At 33.3% G+C, this 15,385-nt stretch overlaps 2 protein-coding genes across 2 annotated transcripts; both read left to right on the forward strand.

The window, feature by feature from the left end:
* The first annotated feature begins 250 nt into the window (after positions 1-250).
* On the forward strand, positions 251-3,040 carry LOC106105909. Its single transcript, XM_013286363.1, has 5 exons — positions 251-419; positions 1,301-1,423; positions 1,508-1,607; positions 2,287-2,384; positions 2,804-3,040. The coding sequence occupies exons 1-5, from the start codon at positions 327-329 to the stop codon at positions 3,038-3,040; spliced, it is 651 nt and encodes a 216-aa protein (XP_013141817.1). The 5' UTR covers positions 251-326.
* A 431-nt stretch (positions 3,041-3,471) lies between these two features.
* On the forward strand, positions 3,472-7,138 carry LOC106105907 (coiled-coil domain-containing protein 63-like). Its single transcript, XM_013286362.1, has 5 exons — positions 3,472-3,644; positions 3,858-4,040; positions 4,709-4,859; positions 5,610-5,781; positions 6,945-7,138. The coding sequence occupies exons 1-5, from the start codon at positions 3,498-3,500 to the stop codon at positions 7,105-7,107; spliced, it is 816 nt and encodes a 271-aa protein (XP_013141816.1). The 5' UTR covers positions 3,472-3,497; the 3' UTR covers positions 7,108-7,138.
* The last annotated feature ends 8,247 nt before the right edge of the window (positions 7,139-15,385 follow it).

The raw sequence follows: 15,385 nt of genomic DNA on the forward strand, positions 1-15,385 counted from the left end.
GTCTTGTAGAAGTTATTCGGTTAATTACGATATGTACCATTTCTCACTATTTTCTTTATAATTGAGTGTTGAACTTCATGGGGAAGGAAAGGTATAGAAAAGATAAATGAATTGTTATCTGGGCAAGGATTAAAAACGACTGAAACTTTTCTTTCCTTCCGACAGAAATCTGTGCTCAATGTTTTATCGGACGTAAAAACGACAAGTGTGAACGAGCTGTCAGTCTCAACAATATCGAATCCCGTTGGCTCAGACAAAGCTCTTGAGATATTGATATAAAAATTTTACATTCACTTTTTTCTAGATTATATTTCCTTTATGAAATCATGGAAGTGCAGCCAAGCGTGAGCATTGAACAAGCAAACGACCTGGAAGTTGTGAAGAAGATGGAAGATGACCACTTACGATTGCAAAGACAGGTTAATTAAGAAAATGTAATTTTAAAAACTTGTGTAACTTTGAACAAATATCCCCGGTAACCGTAGACTTCTATTTTCTTTAGATCTCTTTGTCATGACTATTCTTCTGAATGCTTATCACAAACTAGCCATTGCTCGCGGCTTCGTACACGTGAAATTTAAAAATAGTCTAAACTATTGGTGAAAGAATTTGTGAAATCAGTGCAGTAATTTTTGAGTTATTTCAATACATACAAAAATACAAACCTTTCCTCTTTATAATAGAACTAGCTGTTCCCGTGCGACTTCATCCGCATAAAATTATGAAAATTTTATTTTATTGTTTACATGTGTCAAATTATCAATTGCAAATGTTAAAATGACGTGACATGATGACAACCTTGTTTCTTTCATGTTGGCAGCAACTTATGGTCTCTTTCCCACATTAGGGTTTTTATCCAAAATATTTACCCCCTAAGTTTAATAGCGTTAAAATATGTAGCCTTAAACGTGAGCAAGTGTAGGGCTTTTTATTAAAGAAAGAATTATTCAAAAATATGCTGTAATTGCTGACATCTTGGGCAACAAAGAAGTGTGTGTTTACGTTTTATTATAATAGTATAGATAGGCCAACTGTTGCTCGCGATTTCGTTTGCGTGGAATTATTAAAAAGTAAAAGCATAGCCTATGTTACTGACTGATAACGTAGCTTTTTAATGGTGCAAGAATTTTTGAAATCGGCCTAGTAGTTTTGATTCCCATGAACTTGGAGCTGGGCACACTACTCAATGTTTAGTTGTGCAACTAAAAAAATAATTGGCTGCGAAACAATCGACAATCGCACAACTGTGGTGCGATAAATTAGTCAAAAGTGTACCCGCTCTTAGTATATTTTTTTACAGTTTCGTATGATACAAGCTGACAGATCGAATCGTGTGAAAGGAGTTCACCCGATGTTCCGCAGACAAGATGATCTACTACGAAGATTAAAGAAGGAATACATTAATGTTGCTACTGACCTAAAAGTACGTATTATTATTCTTCTCACTTTCATTGTAAAAAACAGAGATAGCAATATGACACAATATCGTGAGACTGTTCTATTTCAGATAGCTAAATCCGGTGCTAACAGAAAACTAGAAGAGAAAAGTAAAAAGGAAGTTCTTGACAGTATTTTGTTAAGAGAGAAGACAGAAACTGAATGTGAAAGTAAGATTAAATTTAATTAAAGCTGTTGCGCGCGACTTCGTCTGCGTGAAATAAATATAGCTTATGTTACTCACTGATAATGCAGCTTTTTAATGGTGTGAGAATTTTTGAAATCAGCCCATTAGTTTTTGAGTTATTTCAAATAAAAATATTTCTTTCCTCTTTATAACATTAGTATAGATTACCTACAGATTCATAAGCATTAAGTTGAACTAAGTTTCAATGGAGAAAAACTCAAGTTACGTAATTAGGAAACGCATGAAGTTATGGTACTTATAACACTAATGAATGGTTAAAAATAGCTGGGAAACCGGCCATACGTTGCATTTCTATACTGAATAGGTTTTTTTATACCATACTAGTAAGGTGGCAAACGAGCAAGCGGCCACCTAAATCCGCCAAAATGGCGAATCGACCGCTACCCGTAGACATCCGAAATTGCAGATGCGTTGCCTACTCTTATTCTACGGAGGAGGAGACGCACATAAAGAGGACATTTACTCTTCCTATGCATCTCCTCTTCTGTCAAATCCACTTTCCCTTCTCGACTTTTGCTTATAAGAAAAGGGTGGTAAGCGAAAAGGGACTTTCATAATTCCTAGGAGGTTAACTCTTTTTATACATAAATCGGATTCTTGGATATCACTTATAAATGTGTAACTTTGTTCATGTTTTTCAGATGGAATAATTTTGATGGACCAATTAGAAGGTTTGCTGCAAAGGAATAATAAACAGACGCTCCGTCTTAAACGATTAGTCAATTCAACAATGGGAAAAGTAATTGTATTATCTATTACTAGCTTTCGTCCGCGACTCCATTCGCGCGACATATAAAAATAGTAAAAAGCCTAATGCTTTGACAAAATATTTCTTAAAAAAAAGCCCTACACTGACGACACGCTTTAGGCCATATATTTTGATGCTATTAAACTTAGGTGGTAAATAAATTTGAAAAAACCTTCATGTGGGAAAGCGACCCTAAACTACAAGCTGCCAACTAAATTTCCGCATCTTAGTAATATTATAAATGCGATAGTTTAGATGGATGGATGTTAGAGTTTGTAGCCTAAACTGCTGAACGGATTTTTACGAAATTTGTCATATAGAGGATAGTTTGGCACACATAGGCTACTTACTTTTTTTTAAGCCACGTGGAGTCAGGGGCGAAAGCTAGTTTACATTAGTAAGATTTACAGCTGGAAGAGAGACGAGTCACAAGCGAACATCGATTGATACGTACAGAGAACAAATTAGAAGTAGCGATGTTAAGATTCAACGCAATACAATGCGAAAACAAGAAAATCAGAACAGAAATAGAACATGTGCTCAAAGACAGGTTTGAAACTTGTTTTCAAGACATCTTACTTCCTATTAATAATACTGATATTTTGGGTGAAAGTTTAGATGGATGTTTGTTAGAGTTTGTAATCTAAACTGCTGAATGGATCTTGATAAAATTTGTCGTAGATGTAAAGAATAATCTGGAAGAACACATAGTGTACTTACTACTAGCTAGTCTATACTACTACTTGTATTATACAGAGAAATATTTGTATTTATGTGTGTATTACTCAAAAATCTTTCACCGTTAACAGCTACGTTATCTTTAAGTACCAATAGCTATAATTTTTAATTTCAAACAGACGAAGTCGCGAACAACAGCTAGTAATATTGTAAAGAGAAAAGTAAATTTAACGGTGGAGGAGTCGCATAGGAAGGGGACATATCCTGTTTATGTGCGTTTCCTCCATCGATTAAGGGTAGACAACCCAAATGCATTGGATGTCTATGTGCAGTCTCGCTTCACCATTTGTGGCCACTTCCTCGTTTGCCACCTTATAATATAAAAAAAATAATTACAGAGCAATATTTAACCAAGCGTGGAACAAAATGTTGAACGCGTTAACCAAAGGCAAGAAGTTTTTAACTGATCTCTTTGAATCTTCGACATTAGCATACGACCAACGAGACGAGTGGTGCACGAAACTAAAATCGGTGCAGGAAAAAGGTCGAATGGATCAATTACTACAAGTACAGGTATCCTAATATTATAATAAGGAAATATTTGTATTTGTATGTATTGAAATAACATATAAACTACTGACCAGATTTCATTAATTCTTTCACCATTAAAAAGCTACGTTATCACTGAGTAATTCCACGTGGATAGAGTGAGCTAGTGTTGCAATAATTATTTTTAAAAACACTTAATTGTTTTACGTTTTTTTTTTGTAATTCTTTCTATTTCAGGAAATGAGAGATTTACAAAAGTCATTCGATCACGAAATGAAATTGTACAATTTCCTATCAAAAAAGGGTGTTATTAGAATCAATGAGAAAGAAGAAAAAAGAGTGGAAGAACAGAAGATAGCCAGAGAGAAGCAACTTAAAGAAAAATATAGCGAACATGTTAAAATAATTAACGATATAAATGTAATTAATTTTCCATCTTACTAATATTATAAATACGAAAGTTTAGATGTATGTTTGTTAGAGTTTGTAGTCGAAACTGTGAACGGATTTCGATCAAATTTGGTATAGATGTAGAACATAGTCTGGAGGAACATATAGACTACGTACTGTTTTTTCTTAATTCCACGCATCCTGAGTCGCGAGGAAAACCTTCCGTAACGTAGCCTACAACCCAGACTGTAATCTATCTCTGTGCAAAATTTCGTCAAGATTTGATCTATAATTATAAGAGTTACGTTGTAACATCCAGCAAAACTACACTCAAGAGCATTAAATACGGCGTCAAAAACTTAAAAATCTCGTAAACTAAATTAACTTAATGAAATAAACGACGTTTAATAGACAATATTATACCCCTTAAATTAAAATAAAAAATATTTTAATCCAGTACATTCCATATATTAAAAAATACATAAATAAAAAAAAAACTGCTGATGTCGTCGTTATGAAAAAAAATATGACATTTTTGTACAATATGATTAAGAGAGAAACTAAGAAGATTTAATGTCTTCATTTAAAAAGTATTTGTCTACTAAAAACCGTTTACTACTAAGCTAGCATTTTTAGTTTTTCGATTTAAGTGTCCCGGATTCAATGCTCTTGCGTGTACTCCAGTAACTATTCTCCAGGCGTACACACAAAAGTTAGATATAAACAAAATCATAGAAGAATTCCAGCATACTGAGCAAAAAAACTTTTCTGTATACAAAATGCTGACAGAATATTGCGCTGAAAACGAAGTTCTTGGACGTGATCTGCAAAGAATACGACAGAATTTAGGTAAAATATTATTTTACGCTAATAATTTAATGGTCAAAGATCACGTGGTCATGATCAACTTGCCCTTATCCCTTGTGGAGGGTCGGCACAGTATGTGCTGCTCTTCCATACATGTCTATCAGCCGTCATATCTGAAAACACTCATTTCTTAAGCATATCCTCTTTCACACAATCCATCCATACTTTCTTCGGTCTTCCTCTTCCTTTGTAGCCATCCACATTCATTCTTAACACTTTCTGGAAATATCACGTGGTCAAAAGTTCGAATTCCACGATATTTCCTACAAGTTTTTTCCTATAAGCCCAGATTTCAGTTGGAACTTTTTTGTTAACCTGTGGAATGCCTTACTCATACCTTTTTCAAGGGAAAAAGAAACTCATTTTTTCAAAAAAAATCCTTATTTGACAAATAAAAGGCTTCAATTATAACAATTTTGCAAATCTGTATCTATACTAATATAATAAAGAGAAAAGATTTGTATTTTTATATGTACTGGAACAACTCAAAAACTATTGGGCCTATTTTAGTAATTCTTTCAAAGGTAAAAAGCTACGATATCAATAACATAGGCTGAATTTTTTATTAATTTTTTAATCCACGCGGGGGAAGTCGCGATCGCGGGCAACAGCTAGGAATTTGTAAAGTCGATTTCAAAAGTTTTACTGTAATTTTTACTTACATGTTGTTCTGTGAATCCTTTATTCCGAGTAATGAAATAAAATGTTATTCTTTTATTGACTTTATTTTAGAAGACCGTAAAGATTGGATCGAAATGACGGAAGAGAAGCAAAATAATAAACTAAAGATGCTACGTCAACAGTTAGAACAGAAATCAAAGATAACACAAAACCTTAGACAGCAATTAGAAATTAGAACGCAACAACTAAACGACTCTATGGAGAAAGTTTATGAAATATTCAAGTAAATCTTCATTCGAATTTTTTAATGATAATCCAAAAATTCTAACTGACTCAGAGGAAGAAGACAAGAGCGTAGAGAGCAGATTTTTTAAAACAATTGAAACTGAACTTTACACTATTGTAACAAAGTTTAATATTACTTTTCACGTTTAAACTCTTGATAAAAACACGTGTAAATGAAATTCAACCTTGTTCTAATCATATAAAGCTCAATTTTATTTGCGTTAAAAATCTGCTCTCTGTTCTGGTCTGTTTAGCCCTCATTCTTCAAAATGTGTTTATTGGTTTAGAATATAATAGAACTTTCCTATTTCAATAGGGTAGGAAAAAACTAGATATAAAATTAATGTACATTTAAGGAAACTGACGGTGTTTCACCTTAAAAGGTAAATGTGTCTGTACGATAAACAGTCGGTTTATTTTATAATATAAGGTGGCAAACGAGCACGCGGCTATCTGAATCCACCGAAATGGAAAGCGACCGTTGCCCATAAACATCTACAATTACAGATGCGTTGCCTTAATTGACGGAGGAGAAGACGCATGTAAAGAGGACATTTCCTATGCGTCTCCTGTACCGTCAAATCCACTTTTCCATTCCATGCTTTCCTCTTAAGAAAAAGAAAGAGAAAGGGACTAAAATTACGCCTCCGGCACCACACCCACCAGTCGAAACGCGGGATAAACAGCTTGTTTCTTATTATTATTCATTCGTTTGCACTCACTGCTTTCTAATTGGTTATTTGTAAGAAGAGTCCGTTCTGTTGCAATGAACTTTTAAACAACTTATTAAATTGATACTGTCGCTTTAAACTCAGAGCAACACTTCTCGCCAGAACACAGGTTGCGCCAATCTATCCATCCTTCTTGTGACATTGACAGCTAGGGACGTGACGTTTATACAGATAATCTAGAGTTACGCCAATTCTGCATCACGGTACTAATTTTGCTCTTAACAGAACAAGGCAATTAATCCTGCAGTGAAACACCGCGGAATTCCGCGACTGTACTACCGAATTAACCAAAACTTTTTGAAATCACCTATAACTTGCACAGAATTGGCAATACGAGGATTCTATTACATTAGTTTCTTAATTAAAAGTTGCTGCAAGTCACATTTAGCTATCAACTTAGCTGAGTGAATATTAGACTGTTTCCTTTCAGAATGCTGGATTGTTCTTTGGAACCGTTCCATAATCTGTTAGGAGATAAGCGTCCTTCATTCCACTGTCTCAATTTAACTTTCTGCCTTATCACGGAGAAAATCAATGAATTGATTCACACTGCATTTTATTATGTTAGTATTTCAACTATTTCTATTATTTAAATTGTTTAAACTTTCGTAAAACATCATATTACTAATTACGCATAGGTTAACATACGTAAGATCGTACGATGACGGCATTTATTTGTCATCATCATCTCCCCTGCCTTATCCTACTCCCGTAGGGTCGGCGCACCGGGTTTTCGTCCTCCAAAGCATTCTATCATCCGTCATATCAGTCATCACTCTCTTCTTGATCATGTCACCTTTCACGCAATCCATCCATCTCTTTCTAGGTCTACCTCTACCAATGTACCCCTCCACACTCATAACTAACATCCTTCTTGTTACGTGCGATTCATCCCTTCTCATAACATGCCCATACCACTCTAACCTTTACTCCTTATTTTCTCAACTACTGGGGCTACTCTCAAACTTCCTCTAATATACTCATTTCGTATCTTATCCAATCGTGTTACCCCACACATCCATCTTAACATTCGAATTTCCGCCACATGTATCTTTTTTTCATTTCATCCGTCCTTTTTACTGACCAACATTCAGATCCATATATCATGACAGGTCTTACGACGGTTTTGTAAATTTCCCCCTTTATTTTAAGGGGAATATGCGGGTCGCATATTACACCTGTAACCTGTCGCCATTTCATCCATCCCGCTTTGTATTGGACCATTTTCGACCCATCGCGAGTCTTTAGTGCGTAGATTTTGCTTTCTTCGTAGATGTATGCACTTTATATGCTTAGTACTATCGATCATACGTGGTTTAAGCAATTCTTATTTAATTATCGATACTGTTATTATAATTAGATCAGAATTTAAGTTTCATTTTCAGAGTTTGTCTAAGCCAAATTATTTAAATGTCGTAGTGAAGTAAATTAGATAAATTGCAAGTATTTTTAGCATTTGAATATAAAAACATGAGATATAACGCGTCTTTTAGACGACTTTAACAGTGGAAATTGTCTTTGTTATTAGGAACGTCATGTACAAAAGCACCACGGCACTTCACGTTTGAGAACGTACACGGTACATTCAGAGTTACCAAAATTCTGGTCAGCAGTTCCCATCAATTATATGGTTCCCGCGGACCCTTGTCCTTCGTAAGTTAAACTGTGAATATGGTTAACACGTAAAAGAGTGAAAAAATATGTTATTAGTAAGTTGTGTGTTTAAACGGATGTTTACATCTACGTATATCGAAAACGTTTGGATTTCTCTAAAATTTGCCATAGATGTAGAGGATAGTCTGGAAGAACACATAGACTTACTAAGTTTTTTTTAATTCCGGGCAAAAGCTAGTTTAAAATAAACTAATGCCACCAAAGAACGAAAAAAAAACTTAACTGTTTAGGACACTTTGGTTAGAAAAAAGGAACACGCCCTTATTTTCAATTTTCACAAGTTTCTTACAGTCAAGACGTAGTTTTACAAGTTTTAAAAACCTTGAGAAGCTGTATTACGTAGTCATTTGTTTAAAATCACATGTCCTTCTCTATCTAGTTGTGTGGAAGCGAGATGGATGTCACGTGTACCAGAAGAGCTTGAGTTACCATTAGAGAAGGACGGAATATTATCAGCTATCGCAGAATTATCTTGTGACCAAGCGTTTGTAAGAAGCGACCGTATTCATGCATTAACGGAGTGCAGAGTTCCACGCAGTCGGGTTATACTAGCACGCAGATATATGCAAAATTGAACTTTACACCAATAACTTTGGAGTTTGTTTTACTTTAGGATTTGTGCATTCTTTAATTAAAATATTTGGATTATAAAATGTTGTATTTGTTCTTTACACTGACATTTATAAATAGATAGGCTATAACTGTGGTGTTTTGGGTTCGTTGCGGTGAAGAATTTTCCAACTAATAATAGTAATAGACTTAAATGTTAACATAAATAATCGCTTTTAAGTTAGTACGATTCAAAAATTTTCTTTTGTAAACAATAGCCTATCCATTTGTACAGTTCAATGATTCTTTACGAACAAAACAATGGTTGAATCAATATATGCATCAGAAAGGAATTAGTAGTCGTAAAGATCACAACTTTGAGATAGTATTGCCCTTCATAAGCTGTTGGTCGGGACTTCGTCGGCGTGAGATTAAAAAAAAATGTTAAAAACCGTAGCCTATGTTATTTACAGATAAATCTCCTTTCTAATGGTGAAAGAATTTTTTAAATCGGCCCAGTAGTTTTTGAGTTCAATACATACAAAAATACAAATCTTTCCTCTTTATAATATTAGTTATATATAACTATACTATTAGTTATATATAACTATACTATTAGTTATATATAACTATACTATAGTATAGAATACAAATATCTTTTACATTTAATTTCTTTATTTTAGCATACACAAACATTTTAACGTTCACAAAAACAGTCAATTTCAACCAAACTAATGTAAAACATCGTATCAGTCGATCACTAATCAAACACTACATTACCGGACCCATCAATTTTCTTTGACATGTCAATTCTGATACTAATTTATATTGTATGATGGTTCGAACTAATAACGCATCGATTGATGGCTTAATACGCAGAAGTAATCGGAGTCGCGGGCGAAAACTAATCTATACTTCTATATATTTTATCTTTCTATACTATTATAATATAGCGTAAACACACACTTCTTTGTTGCCTAAGATGTCAGCAATTACAGCATATTTTTCAATAATATTTTTTTTGAAAAAAGTCCTACACTTACGACACGCTTTAGGCTATATATATTACCGCCATTAAACTTAGGTGGTAGATATTATGGATAAAAACCCTAATGTGGGAAAGAGACCATACGACACGAACTGCCAACATCAAGAAGCAAGGTTGCCATAGTAAGGTAATTGGTATTTTGACATTTGCAATTGAGAATTTGACAATTGTAAACAATAAAATAAAGTTATTATAATATCATTCAGATGAAGCCGCACACAGCTAGTTTATATATAAAACTGTAATGAAACGAAATTTCAACTAACTATTGCCAACATCGTAAAACAAATTTGGCGTAACATTTAGACCTGCAAAGCATCAAGATCATTCAATCGAAGTAAACACGCGTCAAATTTTATTAGTTGAATAGTTTTACATGTGAATTTTATCAAGAATTTCATACCAAAGGTTCATATGAACAATTACAGAACACAGACGTATGGAATAACTGTAATTTACTAGCTGTTGCCCGCAACTACGTCCGTACAATATCAAAACATATGTAAGAACTGTGATAAGAAAAAATCTACGTATTTTATTGTAAATTTTGTTGTACGTAATTTTTTGTCTGTCTGTCTGGCAAGCCATTTTTTTTATTCCACGCTAATGAAGTTTGCGGGCAACAGCTCCTTTTCTATCTATCTATACTAATATAAAGAGGGAAGATTTTTGTATGTAATTCTTGCACTATTATAAAGCTGTTATCACCAGTAACATATGTTTTTAATATTTTTTTAATTATACGCTGGCAAAGTCATCTTTAACGAAACAGGTAAACAATAATTTTGTATAGCTATTCTAACTAATCCCCGTACACATAGAATGAGATTAAAATAACACAATGATATAAGCGAGATGGCACTCCTAATGCAGACGTATTCGGGGACATTTGCATAGTTCAGGAAACAGGATTGGAGATGTCAGCATAACTTGAAAGTAATAAAGAAAGTGCTACATAAACGAACATAAATTGTGGGGCGATAGATTTCTATTAGATGTTTAGACGTTAGTTTTTATTTATTAAAAGTATTAGTTTATTTACTAATATGTTACAATTCTATCTAAGCTTACAATGTACTAGAATATGGTTAACAATAGTCGAATGGCGGGATTCGAACCCTCGACCGCAAGATCGGTAGTCCGTACTCCAAACCATTAAGCTATTAGCGCTTTATAAAACTAAATAAGTAAATATCCATCTTTTAAAAATATATTAATCTTTGATTATGTAATTCGAGTTTTCTTTATTTAGTTTTGATTCCTTTCATAAAGCTTAGCTTAGCATTCAGTGTGTTTCTGGTTTCATGTAATTTCGGTACTAATGTCACTCTAGAAGCGTGCACGTGTTTCAAATACACGACTTATGTCTCTACATTATAATAAATACGTGTGATTGTCTGTTTATTATTTTAAAATGTCGCTTTAAAAATGGAATTGATATACTTTTTACCCTTATTTTCCGTAACCAGATCTTCGATGCTCGATCCTGTCCTATATTGTATTGGTTTTAACCGATAGATGGCGTGCATTTAAATTAGACGTAACTTTTCGTTTTCCTTCATCATCAACTAATGCACGTTTACACAGAACTTGAGGTATTACCTTAGTTAGTTCCCGTAATCTATACCAATGTTATAAAGAGGAAAGATTTGCATTTTTTTATTAATATATCTCAAAAACTATTCGATTTCAAAAATTCTATCACCATTAAAAAGCTACGTTATCAGTGCATTAGCTATATTTTTTAATTTCACGCGGGTGAAGTCGCCATCAAGAGCTTGTATTGAATAATTCGGCAGTTCATGTGCGAAGCCGAAGTAAACGTTATAACGTCCGCAAGCTGAGCATTGTTGCAACCTGTACAACTATTCTACATTGTAAATTACACGTAACATTCGCCATTGTTATTTCTTACTACATTGTTCTGTTTCCTTTGACTTCGAAGCTACAAACTTACACACAATATATCGATAGCTCTAAATAATCTTACTAATATTATAAATAAAGTTTAGATATTTAAAATGTAGCCCAAAACAGTTAAACAGATCTTGATAAAATCTCGATAAATACACTGCATAGATGTAGAGGATAATCTGGAATTTAGATGATGTTTGTTATTTTTGTAGCCCAAAACAGTTAAATGGATCTCGATAAAATTTGGTGTAGTTGTTAAGGATAATCTGGAAGATAACAGAGGCTGCTTACTTTTGTTTTTTTAGTTCCATGAAAACTGCATTGCGTATGAAAGCTAATCGTTATAAAACTTCACTTTCCTATTTTTATAATAAGGGAATATAACAAGGGAAGTGCAGTTAACGGAGGCAGGGGCCCATAGAAAGGAAAAATATACTTTTTTCTGTGTCACCAAGCGCATCGGCTTCTCCGGGTTTTTATGAGCGATAATTTCCCTATTTCAGCAAATTCAAGTGGCATTTACCATCATGTATAATAATAAACTAGCTGTTCCCGTGCTGCTTCATCCGCATGAAATTGTTAAAAATTTTATTTTATTGTTTACATGTGTTAAATTATCAATAGGAAATGTCAAAATGACATGACATGACAAACCTTGACAATCTTGCTTCCTTGATGTTGGCAGCAACTTATGGTTTCTTTCCCACTTTAGGGCTTTTATCCAAAATGTTTACCCCCTAAGTTTAATGGCGTGAAAATTTATAGCCTAAAGCGTGACGTAAGTGTATTGCTTTTTATGAAATAAGGAATTATTCAAAAATATGCTGTAATTGCTGACATCTTAGGCAACAAAGAACTGTGTGTTTACGCTTTATTATAATGGTATAGATAAACTTATTGTACCGTAATACAATATTAAGAGCATGACGTTATTGTACACATGCCCATTTAGAGAACGCACCTTTGACTAAACTATCTCACAACTGAACCCTCGCTTTGATTTCTATGAGTTTATATGGAGCGCACTCTTCGATTTTTAGTTGTACAAAACAGTTGCATTGGCTATGAAACGACAATCGTAGTACAGTTGTGCGATAGTTTAGTGAAGGCGTGCGCTCTTACACGCGACATTAACAATTTAATTGTTCTAATCTAATTGGAATTGCGACTGGCTCTCAGATTCAATTATTGACAATTATAAGCTATTCTACTATCAATGACATAATTATTGACCGCAGTGTTAGTTGAGATCTTAATTCTATTACGTTAGTAATCTATCTATACCATTATAATAAAGCGTAAACACACACGTTCTTTGTTGCCTAAGATGTCAGCAATTATAGCATATTTTTGAATAATTCTTTTTTTTAATAAAAAGTCCTATATTTACGTCACGCTTTAGGTTATATATTTTCACGCCATTAAACTTAATAATAAAACCCTAATATGGGAAAGAGACCATAAGTTGCTGCCAACATTAAGGAAGCAAGGTTGTCAAGGTTTGTCATGTCATGTCATTTTAACATTTGCTATTGATAATTTGACACATGTAAACAATAAAATAAAATTTTCATAATTTTATGCGGATGAAGCCGCACGGGAACAGCTAGTCTTAGTAATATAAATGCACGTTTAGATGTATGTTAGAGTTTGTAGCCTTAACTGCTGAACGGATCTCGATTTGGGATAGATGTACTCGTAGATAGTCTGAAAGAACACATAGGCTACTTGCTTTTGTTTTTTTTTCCACGCGGACGGAGTCATTGAAGTTCCTGATTACTCTATTATTATAAATTCGAATCGTCACCATCGGTACCAACTATCAGCAAAATGACGAAAATTAAATAGGCCTGAAATTCCATGGTTAACAAGCTGGCCATATAGAAGTTAGTGCGTACCAAAAAAATAGGAAAAGAAAACATAATGGTATACAGATTTATGAAAATAATGAAAAAAAAATAAAAACTACATATAGTGGGATAATTAAAAAAGCAACCGATTCCCCATAAGCATAAGGATTACGCAACATAAAAAAATAACGCAAATGAAAATAAAATGTGCAAAAAATAATCTGACGGAGTACGAACCATGAGTCTGTAGATCTTGAATAAAGAAAAAAAAGCTGGCCACACAGGAGTTATTGAGGTACCCCCATCTCTGAGTCTCATATGCATCGAATGAAACTTAAACTTTAAAATTGGTCGCTAAGACAACGGCAATGCACATCCAAGAAAAACTTGACTCCTACGCGAACAGTGATGAGACAGAAAAATCAATTTTTCAAAAAAGATTTTAGTGTACATTTATGATACACCGTTATATCGTTTAAATTGTTATGACTTAATATTAATTTTTATATACATTTAGATGTCGCAAGAATTTGTGCAGAATTGGATATAAAAGATATTTATTTAAAATTACAGTTACGATATTTTACGTAGGAGCCTTAGTTTTGTGTTCTTTTGACATTTTGTATTTTGTAATTATTTAATTTATATTCCTGCATCGTTTAAAAAGTTTTATTTTGTTACGGTTTTATTAATATTCTAAGGGCCGCTGAAACTTTTATTTTTGCAATTAGATGTTAAAATGATAAATCTTTTGATTGAACTTTAATGTTGTTTTAATATGTTTTGTCAAAAGATATTAGATGAAAAAACTTTCCTGTACTTTCAACTTTGTTGTTTTTTTAATATTAAATTAAAAACTTTTTGACAAAATCTATATTTCAAATAATTTAATTTTTACATAGGTTTATTTTTTTATTTCGCTTTTCTTTTCCCGAGTGTTAAAGTGTATATTACATCGATATAAATCACCTACAACTGACGAGAGAGAAGAAATCTTAAAAAGTACCGAGTTCCAATCCCACTCGCCTTAACTATTTATTTTATAATCGTTACTGGTACAATTTCGAGTGTATTTATTAGATTCAATCTGCCGGCTTTTCAAATAAAGGTTAGGTTTATTGTTTTAGATGTCTCTCCAATAGATGGCTCTGTTAATTACTACACACTTCGTGCATAGCTTCGTCTCTAGCATATCAACACAGCATGCGATTATAGACTACATCGAATCAATTAATGCAGTTTGATTGAAAACGACATGATCTCATCTAAATTAATTGCATTCGATTACACAGCTCCCTCCTCTATGTTATCGTTTGTTTCCATTGCAGAAACATGTACAAAAACATGACAATCAAAATAACTCTTTGGTAATGTAATGTAGGGGTGTTAATGAAACGGCGGTTGGTACTGGACTGATTTATTATTATCACTACTGACGGTACATTATTATTGGCATACCCACATATACACCACATTATCTCCCCCCTTAAAAAAATGCCAATCACATATTAAATTATACATAAAAAATTACAAAGAAAATATTACGAAAACAACAGCATCAAAATAACAAACACATTCTAAAATAAATAATTACACAAATCAAGTCAAACATCAAACCGTCCGTAACATTTACATGCTGCCGCTAAATTGTTAAAAAAAAAGTTACATACAAAAATACTATTTAAGAAATGAAATATGAAATATACTATAATAAAACTGAAAAATGAAATTTACAAAATCTATAAAAAAAAATGAAAACGACCTGGCCTTTACCAGTCGTCCATCATCGCCCTAACCTAACGCCTATTTTCCCGGTCCGGGTTCACCAGAAGCCTC

This window comes from Papilio polytes, unplaced genomic scaffold (genome assembly GCF_000836215.1).
Source record: "Papilio polytes unplaced genomic scaffold, Ppol_1.0 DF822622.1, whole genome shotgun sequence".
Lineage (NCBI taxonomy): Eukaryota > Metazoa > Arthropoda > Insecta > Lepidoptera > Papilionidae > Papilio > Papilio polytes.

What these genes read in the sequence shown, in the direction of transcription:
- LOC106105909 (XM_013286363.1), top strand. Translation starts at nt 327, where the DNA reads ATGGAAGTGCAGCCAAGCGTGAGCATTGAACAAGCAAACGACCTGGAA. An exon ending in ACTTACGATTGCAAAGACAG is followed by an intron (nt 420 to 1,300) that starts GTTAATTAAGAA and finishes ATTTTTTTACAG; the next exon opens with TTTCGTATGATACAAGCTGA. An exon ending in TCAATTCAACAATGGGAAAA is followed by an intron (nt 2,385 to 2,803) that starts GTAATTGTATTA and finishes TAAGATTTACAG; the next exon opens with CTGGAAGAGAGACGAGTCAC.
- LOC106105907 (XM_013286362.1), top strand. Translation starts at nt 3,498, where the DNA reads ATGTTGAACGCGTTAACCAAAGGCAAGAAGTTTTTAACTGATCTCTTT. An exon ending in AAATAATTAACGATATAAAT is followed by an intron (nt 4,041 to 4,708) that starts GTAATTAATTTT and finishes ACTATTCTCCAG; the next exon opens with GCGTACACACAAAAGTTAGA. An exon ending in AAAGTTTATGAAATATTCAA is followed by an intron (nt 5,782 to 6,944) that starts GTAAATCTTCAT and finishes GTTTCCTTTCAG; the next exon opens with AATGCTGGATTGTTCTTTGG.